The 17,295-nt window shown below is 43.1% G+C and overlaps 1 protein-coding gene across 2 annotated transcripts in view; it reads right to left on the bottom strand.

Moving 5' to 3' along the window:
- Positions 1-17,295, bottom strand: part of ESYT2 (extended synaptotagmin 2) — a 94,740-nt gene that overhangs the window by 13,355 nt on the left and 64,090 nt on the right. The window contains exons 9-16 of one of the 2 annotated variants that reach the window (XM_059395994.1): positions 15,360-15,536; positions 14,331-14,413; positions 12,859-12,907; positions 11,711-11,800; positions 11,153-11,248; positions 5,617-5,679; positions 2,156-2,230; positions 1,039-1,125 (exon numbers count right to left, since the gene is read on the bottom strand). In XM_059395994.1, coding sequence (XP_059251977.1) covers positions 1,039-1,125; positions 2,156-2,230; positions 5,617-5,679; positions 11,153-11,248; positions 11,711-11,800; positions 12,859-12,907; positions 14,331-14,413; positions 15,360-15,536 — 720 coding nt within the window. The remainder of the gene's footprint in view (positions 1-1,038; positions 1,126-2,155; positions 2,231-5,616; positions 5,680-11,152; positions 11,249-11,710; positions 11,801-12,858; positions 12,908-14,330; positions 14,414-15,359; positions 15,537-17,295) is intronic. The other variant, XM_059395995.1, reaches the window with a different exon arrangement.

The raw sequence follows: 17,295 nt of genomic DNA, 5'->3' as shown, positions 1-17,295 counted from the left end.
ATTCCTTGAAAGGCATAAATATAAAAAATCATCAAGAAAAAAGAGACAACCTAGATAGATTTGTATCTATAATGGAAATTAGTTTGTATTCAAGCTCCTTCTTACAAAACTACAGGTCAATATGGATTCACTGGTGGAATTCTCCAAGCATGTAAGGAAAAAACCCAATTCTACATAAACTCTTCTAGAAAAATGCCAGGAAAGAACACTCCCCAACACATTCTATGAGGACAGCATTATCCTGATACAAAAACTAGTGTCATAAGAACACAAACTTATAGATTAGTATTCTTCAGGACTAAGGTACAAAAATTCGTCACAAAATTTTAGAAAGTTGAACTGAATACATAAAAAGGATACTGCATCACAACCACGTGGCTTTTATCCCCAAATAAAGGTTTGCAAGGTTTAACATCTGAAAATCAACAATGTATTTTACCACATTTACAAACAGAAAAGAAAAAACCATATGGCCATCTCAATAGCTGTCGAAAAGCCTCTGAGAAAATTCAATATCCATTCATGAAAAAACGCTGAGCAAACTAGTGAGCAGCTGGAGAAGGAAACTTCTGAAAAAGTATCAGACTTAACAGTGAAACCTTGAGCCTCTCTCCCCACAAGATCGGGAAGGAGACAGAGATGTCTACTCAGTCCAGAAGTGGGAGGGCCACGGCAGGGTAACAAGGCAAGAAAAGGAAGTAAAAGGCACCCAGACTGTAAACACAGAAGTAGAAGTGACATCATTAACAGAAAATGTGACTGCCATATAGAAGGCAATCCTAAAAGAGCCATAAACGGCGAAGAGTAACCAAGTACAATAATGTATCAACATACAAAAGTCAGTCGCATTTCTAGATACTAGAAACAAGCATCCAAAGTTGAAAATTGAAAAAAAATTACATATCAAAAAGTGACGTTTTAAGTCTGACAAAAATATACCGATTACGATGGGTCCATAAACTGTACTCTTCAAATCCGTGCAGTGATTTGTACGTTGGTTGCATTTCTATAATTCTACTAAAAAATGAAATAAAATACCTCGACTTCGAGGTCCTGGCGCTTGGGATTGTGAATGAAGAAGGTGAAGTTTTCCTCCCACACAGGTTCGTTGGTTTTGTACCGAATCTGAAAGAAATCACCAAATATCAGCTCTGTGATACTTTCTGTGGAAAAGGGCTGCCGAGACTGTGGGTTCATTCATTTACTGTGTTTGGAAGCTCAGGATGACTTTAATTAAATTCCAAGGCACTTATTTGCTGAGCATGTGCTATTATGTATTAATTGTGAAAAGTGTTCAAAGACAGAGATCGTCCAAAGCTTTTAGAGTGGGTCGGGGAAGTTAACTGTTAGGGAATCCCAACTGTGTGCCCATCCCAAAGACAAGACCTCGTCTGCTCTGTTCTACCTCTTCTTCTATATAACGCTGGTAACTCAGGAAGCTTCTGAAACTGTGAACATTTTATTATTTAAGATTTTATTTGCTGTAAACATTTTAAAAGCGAACAATGGCCTATAGCTTTAAATAATTCCTGAAATGCTTTTCTTACATTAAGAAAGTGTAGAAAGTGGAAGACATTATAGCAACAGCACTGCCCTTGATTCTATTTTTTTTAAAGATTTTTTATTTTATTTATTTGTCATAGAGAAGCAAGAGCAAGCACAGGCAGACAGAGTGGCAGGCAGAGGCAGAGGGAGAAGCAGGCTCCCTGCCGAGCAAGGAGCCCGATGTGGGACTCGATCCCAGGACGCTGGGACCATGACCTGAGCCGAAGGCAGCGGCTTAACCAACTGAGCCACCCAGGCGTCCCTGCCCTTGATTCTTGAATAGAATTGTGTTTGTTGAATTTTAAGGACTGTTGGTTATCTTTCAAACAAAATATTTACAGAGCATTCAAAGAAAACTTAGAACTTTATCCCACGTCATTCATCCATGAAATCAAGCAAAGGCTACTATAATTTTTTAATGCCATTTTAGGAAACAAACAATATATTTGTTACCCAATAAAGAAGTATGGTTATCTATGAGTTGACTGATTTGAGAAAACAAGAGAAAGATATGGAAATCAACGATCTCATGCCTACACCATTAGCCAGCTGCCAGTTCTCATCTTAGAGCAGCAACAGTGACATCACAGGAAACTAGTCAGAATCTTACCTTGCTCTCCTGGGCCTTGTGTCCAACTGACATCTGGACAAGAGGGTTTGGATTGCTGTTTATTTTCTTCCCTGACTATCCAAAAACAAAAAACAGACAAAATAAGCAAGCATACGTCTTGAAATGGGGCTTACTAAAAATGAGATTATTGGCTCATATCAATAGTCATTTCTACTTATTTCTGATACTTCAGTTACAAGGAATATCTGGGAAAAATTTAATCGGAAAATAATTGCTGAGCATATCCCAAAGCAAAATTTTATCTACCATGAGATAAATTAAGAAAATTCCTGTTTGCTTATGATTTTTAAATGCTAAGGTCTTTTATTTTTAAAGCAAGTTACTTTGGAAAAATGGAATCTTCCAAAAATCTTTAACACTAATTCCAGCTCTTAAAACTTATCTTACTGGTATAAGAAGATGAGTAAGTGCAGCCAATGGAAACAAAAACACAAAGAAGGCAAAGGTAGGAGTGTACAATTCAGAAAACAGCCCCCTGGCTGAAATAATAAAAATACTACAAAGTATCAGAGTCTTCTCATTTTTAACTTAGTATCTTCTGTGCAAACATGTAGCTATCAGATAACAAATCTTGCTTACCAGCTCCTAAGTAATTCTGACTGGAAGAACAAACATCAATCTAGAATTGCATTAAATTAAGCAGATATAAATATGAGAAAAATTCAGGAGTAATAAAAAAAATGGTAAGCATACTTTAGCAGACAGGTGATAGAACATAGTAAAACACAACATATATGGGACATGAGGTTTATTTATAACTTAGCCCCACAAGAAGATGCAGTTAAATATATGTTAGTGGGAATTAATTAGAAGGTCACAAAAGTGTTTTTTAGTTGAACAATTTCAGAGTCAATCCTCAACACCGTAGCAATGACAGAAACAGGCATCAAATTTATGATTATCGGAATAAAATGTTACTAGCTCAAACATACTGTGATAATTTATTTTCTGGTTCATCTTTTTGATGAGAATAAATTCTGCAAAATGAAATAAATATTGTTAAAAAAAATATCCAAGGCTATAGACTACTGTGGCAGAGAATACTAACTTTTCCCCGAAATCCTTCCTTTCACTCTGGAAGCCTGGAGTTCCAGCTGAGCACAAGTCCTCTGTACGTACGTGAAAATTCTATTTCTGAACTTCCAATGCAGTTGGGTGTGGCTGGGTAATAGTCTGGCCTTCAAGGAAGGGCGTCCCCCCTTCACAGTGCCACGCAGTGCCACGGGCCAAGATTCCGTTACATTTCAGGGAAATAAAGTTATCTTCAGCTCTAGCGGCTGCTGATACAGCAACTGCGTTGATACAGAAACTGCTTCTGGGCTTACTGCATCTTGGAAAAGTAGGCTTTCATTCCTAAAGTTACTGTATACCTTATCAGTTCTGAGACACACTTTTTTTTTTTTTTTTTAAACTTTCTAACATCTCTTGGAAACAGAATGAAACTTACACTTGGTAACTTTATGTACCTGTTTGTAGGCAGGTCCCAATGGTAAGACAGCTGTTCTTTATTTTTTTTTTTTTTTAAAGATTTTATTTATTTATTTGACAGAGAGAGATTACATATAGGCAGAGAGAGAGAGAGAGAGAGAGGAGGAAGCAGGCTCCCTGCTGAGCAGAGAGCCCGATGTGGGACTCAATCCCAGGACTCTGGGATCATGACCTGAGCCGAAGGCAGTGGCTTAACCCACTGAGCCACCCAGGCACCCCCGACAGCTGTTCTTTATTTAACTGATTTATTTTGCTTCCATTTTCCTTTTGTTGTGTGTGATATAATAAAAATCTGTATTTATCCTAAGCATAAAAATCCTTCCAATAAACACAAACACTATCAAGCCCTAATTGGAACTTTTTTCTTTCTTAGTACATAAAATAATGGTCTATTTTTAAATAAATGATGTTTGAGATTTCATGAAATTAAGATAAAATCACTAAGTCTTCTACCATGATGCAATATTCAAAACGCAGGAGCACAAGTCAGATATACAGGTATAATGAAAATAATGAGTTAAAAATTTTTTTTTAACATTTAGTTTTTTTATATTTTAAGTAGGCTGCATGCCCCGTGGGGCTCGAACTCAGGACCCTGTGATTAAGTCACATGCTCTACTGACTAAGCCAGCCAGGCACCCCCAGAATAGGAGTTTTTAAGTTAGACTATCTTGAATTAAATTTCAGCTGTTTGCAACTGATTACTGAGACCTACAAATTTCATCTATTTGAACCTTGGTTTTCATGTCTAAAAAATGGACACGATACCAAAAAGCCTTGTTGTTAGGTTTAAGTTAAATGTCATAATAATTAATCGCTACACTGAGCTCTTTTACACACATGATCTTATTAAGTCGATACTCCAAAAAAGATCCTGTCACGTCCAGTCTGTAACAGAGGACTGAACATCTCACTCTAGGTCACACTGGGGAGTGGGCCAGGCTGGGCCAGGTTGCAGTTCAAACCCAGACAGTCTGGCTTAGAGCCTTCACTCTAGCCATGATGTCTTGCTGGTCAGTGACCCTTAGATACCACAGAAACGGTGAGGAGAGACTGCTGATCTAGTTCCTTCCAGTGTTCTGGGAGTAGTTACTTCAACTTCTGTGCTAACTAGTACTGCAAGAGAGTAATTCCGTGCTAGGCCACACTTCACCTCAGGGGAGGTTAAGGGCTAAATTATTAGTCAGGAAGCAGACACGCTTTGTCCTCCTCGCTTGTAAAATTGAACTTATTTTCCTACATGAAGCGGATTAAAACCACTCCTGATTCCTTCGGATAGAGTTTTCTTAAAACAATTACATTTAATCCACCCCCCTCCCCCAAATATTTAAGCCTAAATGTTCAAAGAAATCAGAGGAAAAATAATAGAACACTGTAACTCATCGAAAAGCTCACAATTTAGCCAGAAAATACACATTCGTGTTGTTTTAGGGAGTGGAGCTTAGTTTTCAATATACCTCATTTGATGAAATTTAAAGCTTCTCGAAAGACCTGTCACCCAAACCCAGCAGCACCAGAAGCCATGAGGTCACCGACTCAGAAACGGCCCTAACTCAGCATATTGGAAGAGGTGATTTCCAAACGGAGAGTCACAGTGCACAAGGGAAGAATATGTAGAAATCACGAGTTTTTAAACAGATCTTCTATTTCACTGTGTTCACAAATTCAAGTCCAATTAAAATGCAGATGACTTAAAACCATCTTAGACACTGCTGCCAAAGGCCAACAGGACAGACGGCTTAATGTATCATGTTGGTACTTCATAAATTTTATCTTCAAAGTTAACATATTCTTCTAACTACTGATTCTTGGGTAACAAAAAAAGCTCTAACTAGACAACTAATTACTACATTAGTAGGGGGGCAATTTGTCAACAGACTCATGAGAGTTAAAAAGCATCATCTCTTTCAATATGTTTCAATTAACTTTTCAAAGGGAAGCTATTAGTTTACCTTTAAAGCTTTCTGAACTGCAGACTTCTTCAAGACATCAGGGTTAAATTCTAATGGGTTACTCTTTCAAGTCAGAAGAAAATGAATATACCAAGGGTTAATAAAACATGCAACGAGGAGTTTATGTAAGGTTAATGACCAAAAATGTATGAGAACAACAAAAAATCTTTAAATGAAAACCACCAACAAGAATGACACAAAAAACCAGGAAAACTCATTTTTAGCACATAGAATTCTTTATTTCCAAGATTCTACCTTAGAATAAGCCTTTATAAATACCCAAACACATTTCTTCTGTGATGACTACGATCCTGTACTGTTCTTGTTATACTCCCAGCCCTCTTGTCTTTGGGATTTGAAAGACCCAGGAGTGACACCTTAAGTATTCGCTATCTTTTACTTGAACGAACCCCCCCCTCAAATATCAACCATAAATACACTACAGGTTGTATCTAAACTACAAAGGAATAGGCTGTACATGCCCAAATCGCTCTCCGATCAAGATCACACACCAGCCAAGCAGACGCTACTTTACTTTCTTCTGGAATTCACCTTCTGTGCAAAACCAGAGCACGGGGGCCTTCTCCACGTTACTGCTACTCTCTCAAGCACCCCATGCAGAAGTGATCACATCATTTCAAGAGTCTGTCCTGGCTTTAAAGTTCTATTATTATGGGTTTTATGTCCTACTTTTATTGATTTAAAAAAAAAAATCATTACTTTCTTGCCTTCAAGAGGGCAAGACTGAGTTGTTTCACAAGCTCCTTCAAGGACTAACATTTAAGGGTAAAGATTTTATCATGCTAGTTGTAATTACCTTTATATGACAAACTGCTTTTTATTATGTTTTCATTAAACAGCAGATTCATAATGAACAAAGATGGGTAACTAGCTTCCCTGGCTCCTGTGGTCACGGCAGGGTGGGCCACATGAGATGAAAATGTCTGGCCAAAAGGAATCAGTGTTGCCTAAAGGTCAGATCATTGAGGCAGCCCGTGGAGCTTTACAAACACGGGACCCACCAGATCAGCCTCTAGTAGGAGCCTGGACAGCTGAGGCTGGGAACCACGGCCCTGAGGTGTGAGGCCTGATAATCTTCAGGTGTCGTAAGAAGCCTTCCTGAAGCTCACTTTGGATAGATGTGATCTAGGCTAAGTGCACATATTACTCTGACATGCATCAGTGAAAGCAACATGGAGAGAGAGGCTGCGGGGAGGGTCAGCGTGCCAGACAAGCACCGTGGGACGTGGGAAGCCGCCCGGGCTTGCAGGAGACACAGCCCAGGTCACGCGGTGTACCAGGAGGAGACGCAGGCCAGGTCACGCGGTGCACCAGGAGGAGCCCACCGTGAGCCCCGGGTCTGTCCACCGTGACCGGAAGCAGTGACAGCTCCCTGTGCTTTTTTGAGACTTCTATTTCTCAGTAGTCTCCACACCCAGTGTGGGACTTTACCTCACAGTTCTGAGACCAGCACTCAAATGCACTCCCAACTAAGCGATGCCACCTGTACTTTTAAAAAGTGACATGGCACCAGCAGCATCAAACCCACTGCTCTTCACATTATATAGTTAGCATTTTTATCTATAAAGTAGATGACAGTGTGAACACTCAGCTCAGATACACTTCACGGAGAGATCTATGAACTTATAAACTTGAAGTGATAACGAATTCACTTTAAACTAAGATGGACTAGACAGCTGAGTTCAAATTCCAGCTCTGCTACGGACTAGCTGCGGTCTTGGGTCTCTAACCTCCGTCCTTCACAGTCTCGGTCTCCTTACCTGAAAAGTGGTCCTGACAGCCTGAGACCAAAATGAGGCACCCAGGTAGAGCCCTTGGAAGGTACTCAGCACATGGATGCTGTTGTGCAAGCCTTTCTAGTATGGGAGAGAGTCCTGCAATGCTAGGGTCTGCAGATGGCCTCACTGGTGGTCATGCACGCACAGGGTTGGAAATTCAGTGTTCTGAGTAGGCAGAAGCTAAGAGACTATGGTGACTGGCACTTATTAGAAATACCAGTGGTCTCAGACTTTGAGGAAAACTGAAAACACATTTAACTTCATACTGAAAACCAATGGGTTCAAAAAAGAAAACAGGCAATCAAATCTGTTCACATTTATTTCATAAAACATTTTGTTGATGCCTGTATTTGAGTCATTAAGCAGTACTAGTATGTGATTTTGATAATGCGGGAAGAAAGCTGGTTTTGAAAACCCAGCAATGTCTTAGCTAAATATTACAAAGCAATTAAAAAATCCTGACATGAGGTCAGAAATATTTCCTTTAAAAAGCAGTCACAGAATGAGAAAAAGTAACTCAGGGAAGCTACTGTACACTAACAGGGTTTAAGGAGCAGAAGCACACTGCCGTCTACAGACAGCGGCTTACAGTACTGCCCACCACGACGAAATACTGCAAACAGAAGATCATTTTATGAAAAAGTGACAGAGAATGGTTGCTAATAGGCAACCGTTTTGACCTCATTTTGACTTTTAAAATGCCTTTAACAGGAACACCATGGTTACCCATAGAGACCACGGTTACCCTTTCCTAACTACGTGACTCTCAATAGCTCACCAAACCCTTCAGGGTCTTGATTTCCCTCAGCTATAAAATGGGACAAAATACGTATTTTTCAAGTTTTGCCCCACTCTTCTTTTTTAAATAAGAATAATCTGAAAATGTATGTGGAAATAGAAATGGAAATTCTTCAAAAATGCAAAGCACTACCGTTGGATTCAAAGGCCAAAGAACTTTAAGGATCTCACTAGTTACTGAATTAAATCAGTCTAGAAAGAGTAACTTTCTAGACAAATGAATAAGCCACTGGTGACCTTCTCTGACCTCAAAGCAGGTAAAAATCACCCGCTAAAAGCACCAAGAATCAAGGCCCCAGAGCAAGACCCTGGGACACAGACATAATGAGATCAGAATCAACTTCCCAAATAAGGGTTAGAAATGCTCAATTATCCATGCCTGGAAATTCTTGAAGTTCTTTAACAGAAGCTGAATCACAAAGTCCATCTGTTTTTTCCTCCCTTAGCAGCTCTGGTGAAAATGTGAGGAAGAAGTAAGATTCCAGTGTCACAGGCGGACTGTCTTCACTGACCGTCCCTACGGCACAGCTGGCACCGCCAGGAAAGCCATGTTCTAACACTTCTGTGTTTTGTCAGGAGGAAAAAGTAGATTCAAGGAAGTTTTTTGAAAGCTTGCAAGTAAGTATTTACATCTCACATTGAGATGAACTGCAAGAAAATCTGTTTTAATCATTATGGCTTCATCTTTTCCTCAGAAGAATTTTTGTCTTTATTTTTTTACGGGCTGGAAGCAGCTTAGGAATGTAAGGCTTCTTCATGACTCACCAGGTCTGTTCATCTCATCATCAGATGTAGTCACCAAAGGTGGTTACAGCAGTGTGACTTTTACAAAACAAGCACAAAAGAAACACACACACGGTAACTGAAATCATGCAAGAAAGTTAAACACGCATGCCACACCATGCCACCCAGTCGATGGCATTAGAAGTTCAGCCCACATTCTAGCAGTCTCCATTAAAACATAAGAAGAAAGAACACCGGAGAACTCACAAATAGTGCTCTATAGACTGAGGTAGTATTTTCACAAAACACTAGTCCCGACGCTCGCCTCTCTTTTAAGTATCCACACCCAAAGTTTCCCTCGTAGATACTCTTGGGAAAGTGGAAACAGGAGGAGAAAGCAGAGAAGGGCGGGTTGCAGTCAATGGGCAGCACGAGTACACAGGGCGCAGAGGCAGAGTCCCAGCGCCCCTCAGAGCCACGGGGGCTGGCGGGCAAGCGCTCCCGTCTCCAATAAACCCCAACCAGCAGCGATTCTGCAAAGATCCTTTGCCTCTGACAGTCAGAGCACACTTCACGCACGAAGTGCCGTCTTAATAGAGTGAGAAATTCACTTCTGCTTTTGTTTGGCTTATGTGGTGTCATCTAAATTCAGTTTAACATGACAAAATATACAGTACGAAAGAGGCCCGGTTCCTTCTGGCCAATTCACTAATGCTATTCTTTGATCCTAAAATATACAACAAATTCACTTCCATCAGGGATGATATAAGGCTTGTTATATAGCAAACATTACTGTGGCTGAAAAAAAAAATTCTACTGTATGAGAAATTCTGTAGGAAGGTTAAATAACAGAACAACTTTCCCCAAGTTGAAATTTTATCAGAAAAAGTCACAGAGTTCTTACTGGAAGACTGGCCAAAAGGTTAAGGTAACACTTTAAGAAAAAATAAAAATTTACGAAGTTAAAGTCAGTCAAGAAACCTTCACTGAAAGAAAGAGCACAATTACATGTGATTTCTTTTCAATTATATGTAATTTAACATAGTGTTCAACTTTATCTTCCCAGCATTAAAAAAATGATCAATTCCCTTTTGTTAAAGGCTTTAAATGATAGAGATGCACAAAGTACCTTTATTTGCTTTTGCGCTAAGTGCAATAAAGCAGCATTACAAAACCCTGAAAGGCACTAGGCAAACTAGGGTGTGTACTTCATGGGATAAAGGGAACGGTCTCGCTGTGGTGAGGCGCGGCTAGGCACAGTCCAACGTGAGACACTCAGATGCCAACTGTGAAGGGCAGGGACACTTGGCTTCCTTGTGGGCCTCCAACAGGCAGATGCCAACAGGGGAGGACACAGGGAGACCACACGCAAATGCACTCGGATGGATGCGCATCTATTATAATTCTGGGAGGAAAACAGCCTGTATCTCCAGTCAGTCTTCCCCCAAATGAAATAAAGAATGGCCATCTCTTGGGTAAGTAAACTGGCACTAAAAAAAAAAGAAGAAAAAAAGAAAAAAAGAGATCAAAACAATCTGTGTGTCTCTAAGGATCACATTACAGTGGGTTTAAAGTACGGTGGTGGAAGGTCACATCAGGCTTCATGTGAAAGGAAATAGCACGATTTCTCCTCCCCACAGTCAGAGTCGTTACCTATAAAAGCTGTCCTTCCATTTTTTTCCAAGAGCAAGCCCGTGGAGAAGCCCATGCTCCGGGCTGTCGGAGCCGATGTGACTGATCACCCTGGGTGGGGTCACCGGAGGCTCCGCTCCGCGGTGCTCTCCTAGGCTGTCCTTCTGTCCTGCCGTGCTACAGCCAGGAAGGACTGTGGGCTTGCCGGGAGAGCTGCTTCATTTTATTCCACGCCAAACAGAGGTACTTTCAATCTTAGGTAACTCTGCTTCAATAATTAGTGATTTTCTACTGAGTATCCCCTTCCCTAACTACCAGGCACATTCTTTTCCTATGTAATGGAGACTTCATAAAACCGGTCAGAGTAAAAGTAATTCTGAACACCCCGAATAAACCATAAGATGTATAAATACAAACTGTAGTCATGAAGCAAATCCACACTGGTCCCTCCCTCCCCTGTGCTGCTCTCCTGGTGCGAGTGAAGTGAAAACAGAGGAACGGTAACAGGTGACAGGGTGGCTGAATGCAGCAAGATCTGTTGCCGGGAAAGGAGCACCTAAGGGAGCACCCATGGCATTACCTACCGGAAGGTTCCTTGCTGAATCCAAATACAAGATCAGCAACGAGGAAGAAAGACCATCATTGGCTTCGCCTCTGTCAGCCCTGATGTCTGTTAGCACCTGTGAGGACAGGACAAAATGCCTCAGCAGGTGTATTTCCACAAGAGTTCAGACTATCTCTACCTGATTAGGTCTGTGATGCTCACGACAAGGAAGGTGGGGAAATTATCCATCCACACGTGCAACACAGAGAGAATGAAGACAGTACATGGATTTTAATGACAAGAATCGGTATGAATCAATTAAATAAAGCATAGGTGATTGGTGGCTCCCCAAAGCCCCGTACTGTATCGAACACAAAATATGAAGAGCTCATAAAACAGGCGGGAATGACCTGTAAATCTTTCTTCTAAAAAAATTCCATTATCTTTAATTCACCCCTGATGTGACTGCAGTGAGTTACAGCACAAGAATGAAAATTACTGCTGTCCTTTTTCTAAGCTAAGTAGCAACGCAACCTGAGGACACTAATCTTGCTTAGTTACGAGGGTGGCTGTCGTCCCGGGAAACACTTCACAGCACCTTGTCGAGGTTTGAAGCATTTGGCATTAACGTGAGCCACTCCAGTTTCAAGTGCAGCTTTCCTCTGGGGACCTCGTCCAGGGTGAACCACTGAAGAGAGAATGTGAATGTTCACAAAAGTTCTCCTGAGCCAACCTTTCCAGTCAAGCAGTTTCCCCAAATGTCACAAGTTGCCCACGGTGAGGCACCAACAGCTCCTGACTAATGCTGGAGGACCGAGTCCTGCCGTGTCTCGCTCCGCCCTTCCAAGGAGCGGACAGCCGCAGAGCACGACAGGGGCCGGCGGAGTGCTTCCCTCGTGTGGACCCCACCACGGTGGAGTCAATTCCATCCTCACCCCTACCTTACACAAAAGGATTCGAATGTCTTCCAGAACTGTCCAGTACTGTCAGGGTTCTGTGTATGGACTTTCACAGAACTTACGGGCCAGGAGATGATAGAACATTGATCTTAAATACTGAATTTCATTATCAAAAAAGTTAACAAGCTTGGCTTTATTCACCACTCCATACTACTTAAGAAAACAGCATACAGGTGTTTCAGCTTGAAAACCACAAAGCGATTCATCGAAGATCATCCCCAAACAGTGTGAAGACACTGCCCTGAGGAGTGTGTGAGAAGGAAAATGTGTTACTTTGAAGGCAAGGGATCAGCAGTTCCTTGGTTACTTCTGCCCTACTTATCCCAATTACACCCATCTTTTAGAAGCCACCTCAAAATCTTTTCTCAATACTCTCCACTCCGATAGCAATACCCTGCTCGAAGCGGTGTCTGTCTGCTGTCAGCTCGCACTGCGCACACAGGCGGCTTCACGTGACAGCTTCCCAACGACCGCACTGTGCCGGCTCTGGTATCGACTTTGTCTTTAAAGAGTCCACCTTTCGGGAGCTTCTCACAGGCCTGTGCCCGGACTCCCGAAGGAGAGCGCGTGCCCCGCACACCGGCCCGAAATAATGGGTTTGTGTTCGTACTCTCAGGAATTTCTAGCATGTGGTGGGCACGTAATACCTACTATCTGATCGGGCTGTTACACTCATTCCTGTTCACTTTGCTATTACTGAAAGGCCTGAGTTTTCGGAACGTCATGTGGGGGGACCAGTAGGTGTGTCGGGGCTCAGGAAATAGAGTAATACTCAAAGAAAACTTACTTCATCTAAAAGGCGCTCCTTTTCAACTTCAATAAGATCAATCATAAGACTATAGAAATAACAACACAACAACTTTAGAACATAGAAACACACTTCTTACAACTGAAATAACCTTAAACATTAGTCTACAAAAAAGTACTCTGGAAATGTATCAAAATGCTACAGTTTATCAAGAAACAGACTTCTTCCAGAACATTCCTCAGGCTTATCCCAAAACTATGAAAGGAAGTAAGGAAACAAGCAGGAGTGAGTCTCTGGGAGGTCAGGAGCTCTCTTTGGCAAAGCCAGGATCAAAGTTGTAAAAAATGTGGTTTTCCCCACAATGCAGCTATTTATAAAGTGCTGAAAACATCTGAAAATACTCAGCCCTCTTGTCCAACACGCTCCCCCTCAGCGCGGCCGTCCCGTCACCACAGCTCAGTCATTGTTGTGCCCTTCCCGTGCTCACTCCACAGCTCTGGACCACCCCCACAGACGCTTCTGCTTTGGCTATCTGACAGCCCCTTCCATTTCCCCCTAAAAATCCTGCCCTACTGCAAAGCACAGAATTCCCTCCCGCAGACGCCAGGGACAGCGAGAACGGGTGGCCGCACTCCGTTCTCCCTCGCGGCTGCCTCCGCTCCAGGTGAGGCCCTCACAGCTCCTTCCTGGTCGATCACCACAGCCCCCAGTCTCCGTCTCCGCTACTCTGAGCCACACAGTGGTTTTACTGGAACGCAGATCGGATCATCACTGCCCTGCTTATATTCTTCGGCCACTCCTTGTTAAGAAACCATTCAGGATGGATTCTGAAGTCACAGCATTAATACACAAGTCGTTCTTCATGAGGCCAAATCTGTCCAACATAATTTATCCCTGTATCTTTTTTGCCACAAGAAATTCAATTAAATAATCAAGACTAGGGTTAGATGTATTTTTTAAAAGCTCATGTTTTTCGGCTGTAGTGGTTGTTCAACTTAAGTGAACAAGTCAATATTTGTTTTCCGATGTGTAGGCACAATGCAAATTACTACCTCCCTGCTCCCTAAATAACACAAACAAACCGAGAAAGCTTAAAAACTCCTTTTCCCAATCTAGAGCAAGCCTGCCTGGTAGGAAAGCAGCCAGCAGCACCCGTTCTGGGGCCACAGTCCACATGGAGCTGACAAGCACTTACATGGGGGCAGGTACAACTATCAAAGTGAATTTAAAACTGTTTAGTTTTAATCAATTAATTAAAATAGCTACATGAGGCCAGTGGCTGCTGGGACAGACACAGATCTAGAAGTTTTCCTTCTTGTACTTAAATGTGAAACTTTATAGGAATAAAACCTACTTTTACTGAGTCTAGGGTGAACTAAACATTGTATCTAAGAGCCATTTAAAAATACACGTAACACATACACAGCCCATTTCTTGAAGCTACATTAGTTCTAAGTGTCACTACTCCAAAGATAGAGAGCACCCAGTGCTGTCCTTCCCCGGAGGTTTACCTTCCTAGGAAGTCATCCTTGTCTGGGTCTTCATCGAAGAGCTCAATCTCTAATTCCTGTCCAGGATGTTCATAGACTAGAGCCTGAAAAAACAACGAGTGGTTATCTCACACGGTTACCGAACGCGGCTGGAGCAAACAGCCCCCTGCTCTCCCGTGGCAAGGAGCCGGAACGCACGTACATCATGTCACTGTCAAACCACACGCTTCGCCACGGCAGACCGTTCTGAAACATCTGCCCTCACGGTGACAGTCTACTGTGTTTCCAGTTATCTGAGAGCAGACTCGCTGGGTCAAGTCCCACTGCTCCCACAAACTAGGACAGGCTTGGGACATCTTTCCAGTCCTGAAGGGGCTCCAAGTGCTACCGCTGGGATACGGACAAGTGACCCATTCGCCAGCACCGAGAGAAGCCAGCGGGCAACAGGCCGGAATGGGAGGGTGGGGCGCCAGCGCAGCTTAACTGCACGACCGTTCTGCAGAAACCTATCATTCCTCCCAGCGGGATCTATGATGCGGCAATTCCACCCCGAGGAGCTCGTCTGGAGAAAACCTGGATCAAGGGAAGAAAGACACATTCACATCACAGTTAACAGCAGCGGTTCCAACGCTGAAACGAACAGCCAGTGTCTCTCTGGGTAAAGAAATGATGGCCTCTCAGCAGTGAACGGCAAGTACAAGTCAGGTCCACGGGGACGGACAGAGCGATGTTAGACGCGTTAAACAAGAATTTATAAAACAGCACATAATTCATCTCATGTCTGTAAGTACTCACGTATGTTAACCACAGAAATCACTTTGTCAATTATTTACTGTGACAGTTTCACGTAATTCAAGTTTAACATTTATGTGTTCTTCATGTGTCGGCATGACAGGAAGTTGTGAGGTACGGACCGAAGGTACAATACTTTTAAAGAAGGAAAATTAAAGAAAAATGACTCACATGGCCCTCTAACCCAACGAGCACCTGTGTCCCGGCAGTGGAAGAGAATCTGAGGAGAAGCCAACTGACGCCCTGGACACAGCTTACCTCATACACCTCATTCCACTTCGGACTCAGGCTCTCTTTGATGACCTTGCTTTGGAAGATCTGGTTGCCGACTCGAATAACTCCATACGGGTCAGATTTTCCCTTGACGAGTCCCTTAAGGTAAGTATCTTTCCCCTGAAGATCCTGAGCTTCAATAAAATGTATCCTTAGGACACCCTGGAAAGAAGGAGCACACACGGACTGTTCACTGGTTCCTCTGACACACGTGGAACCACGCGGTGTGCTCACTGTCCTAAGAACAGGGCAGACACACAACAACCTCAAGAGGGAGGGGAGACCCTCTTCTTGTGCAGCAAGAAAGGACGTAAACATGGACTGTCGGCAGCAGAGCAGAGGGCAAACCAAAGCAGGGCAGGACGACCGTGTCAAGCACCACAGTCCTCCTCAGGAGACCACCCGCGGGAGGAGGGTGAGGGGTGACGCCCAGAGTGACAGTGTGCTCCAGGACCCTAAGGAGGCTCGGTTCCATATGGCAGGACGGGAGACCACCATTACAGAATGGTCCAGACGTGTCACCAACAAGCCCTTGACAGGCACTCATTACTCCAATTTCTAGAATAATCCTATGAAATACGAGTGACCTTGGAACAAAACAGGTTTGAACGGCATGGCTCCACTTACATACAGATTTTTTTCGATACAGAACAGTACTGTAAATGTATTTTCTCTTCCTTATAATGTTCTCAGTAACATTTTTTCCCCCTCTAACTTATAGAATACAAACTATAGCACATAACATCGAAAATATATGTTACTGGTTTACGTCACCGGTGTGGCATCTGGTCAACAGTATGCTGTCAGTACTGAAGTTCTGGGGGAATCGAAAGCTAATACGCAGATTTCCTAATGTACAGGGGTCGGCGGCCCAATGTGTGTGGTCAACTGTGGTGTCATTAAATTTACTTTATGGACAGGAAACCGGAACTTCGCAACACGTTCTACTCAGAGACTTTAAACATAGTTTCCTTCTCCTAAAATGTTGTTTAACTGATAAAATAAAAAAAGTTCACTCACACTTCTTCTAAGGTGAACAATGGCGCTCAAGTTAGCACTGGGCAGGCAGCTCTACAAACCCTTTAAAAATCACTGGGCAATAGTCTTGACCCAACTGGCTAGGAAGATAGGCATTTTTAGAGATATAAACACTTTAAAAACGTAGAGCATCTCCTGTTTACAGGAAATGTGTCTAAAGTTTAGGTAATCTGGCAACATTTAAGGAGCGCTGGCTTTTAAAGCCCACGAGGTTAAGAAGGTTGGATTTGGGCAGGCTCACGTGCTCCCCATGCTCAGAGAGTAAGAAGTGCACATGGCAAAGGTGCATGAGGTTTTCCACGTGGAAGAGAATTCTTGTGTTTTCAGAGATGAAAATCATTAAGTTCAGGAGCAAAGACATGCCTTTCTCATGCGCACTGTCCCACTAAATCTGAACGCCAACAATATAACTAGTTCGGGCGTCAATTAGCCGGGGTGCTGGTACTTCTAAAAAAATTTAAGAAAGCGCAGACATCTTTGATTTGTGCACGGAGATCTAGCTCAACCACAGACGAGTAACAAGCCTCAGGGAAAGCGGTCTACTTCACTACAGCGAACCACCCGCACCACGCCCAGTGAGACCGGACGAACTCGACATCTCCCGCTTGGTGAAGGCCGCTGTGCCCTGCACCCATTTGCAGATGCCGCACTGTGGGGTGGCTGCTCCACCCCCCGAGAGCACAGGTTCAGTGGGAGGAAGGACCCGGGGAAAGCTCTGTGAAAGCGAGTACAAGCAGGCCTGCTCCGGAACGGAGTGGGGACTCCGGCAGGGGCAGCGCGCGGGCTCCAGCCCTCCAGCGTCCACTGCAGACCCGGCGGGAAGAGAGGCATCTCCTGGTGGATGCTGTTTTACTGTCCCGGCAGGAGGAGGGACGGTTTCCTC

This window comes from Mustela nigripes, chromosome 4 (assembly GCF_022355385.1).
Source record: "Mustela nigripes isolate SB6536 chromosome 4, MUSNIG.SB6536, whole genome shotgun sequence".
NCBI lineage: Eukaryota > Metazoa > Chordata > Mammalia > Carnivora > Mustelidae > Mustela > Mustela nigripes.
This window is presented reverse-complemented; position numbering and strand designations above follow the sequence as displayed.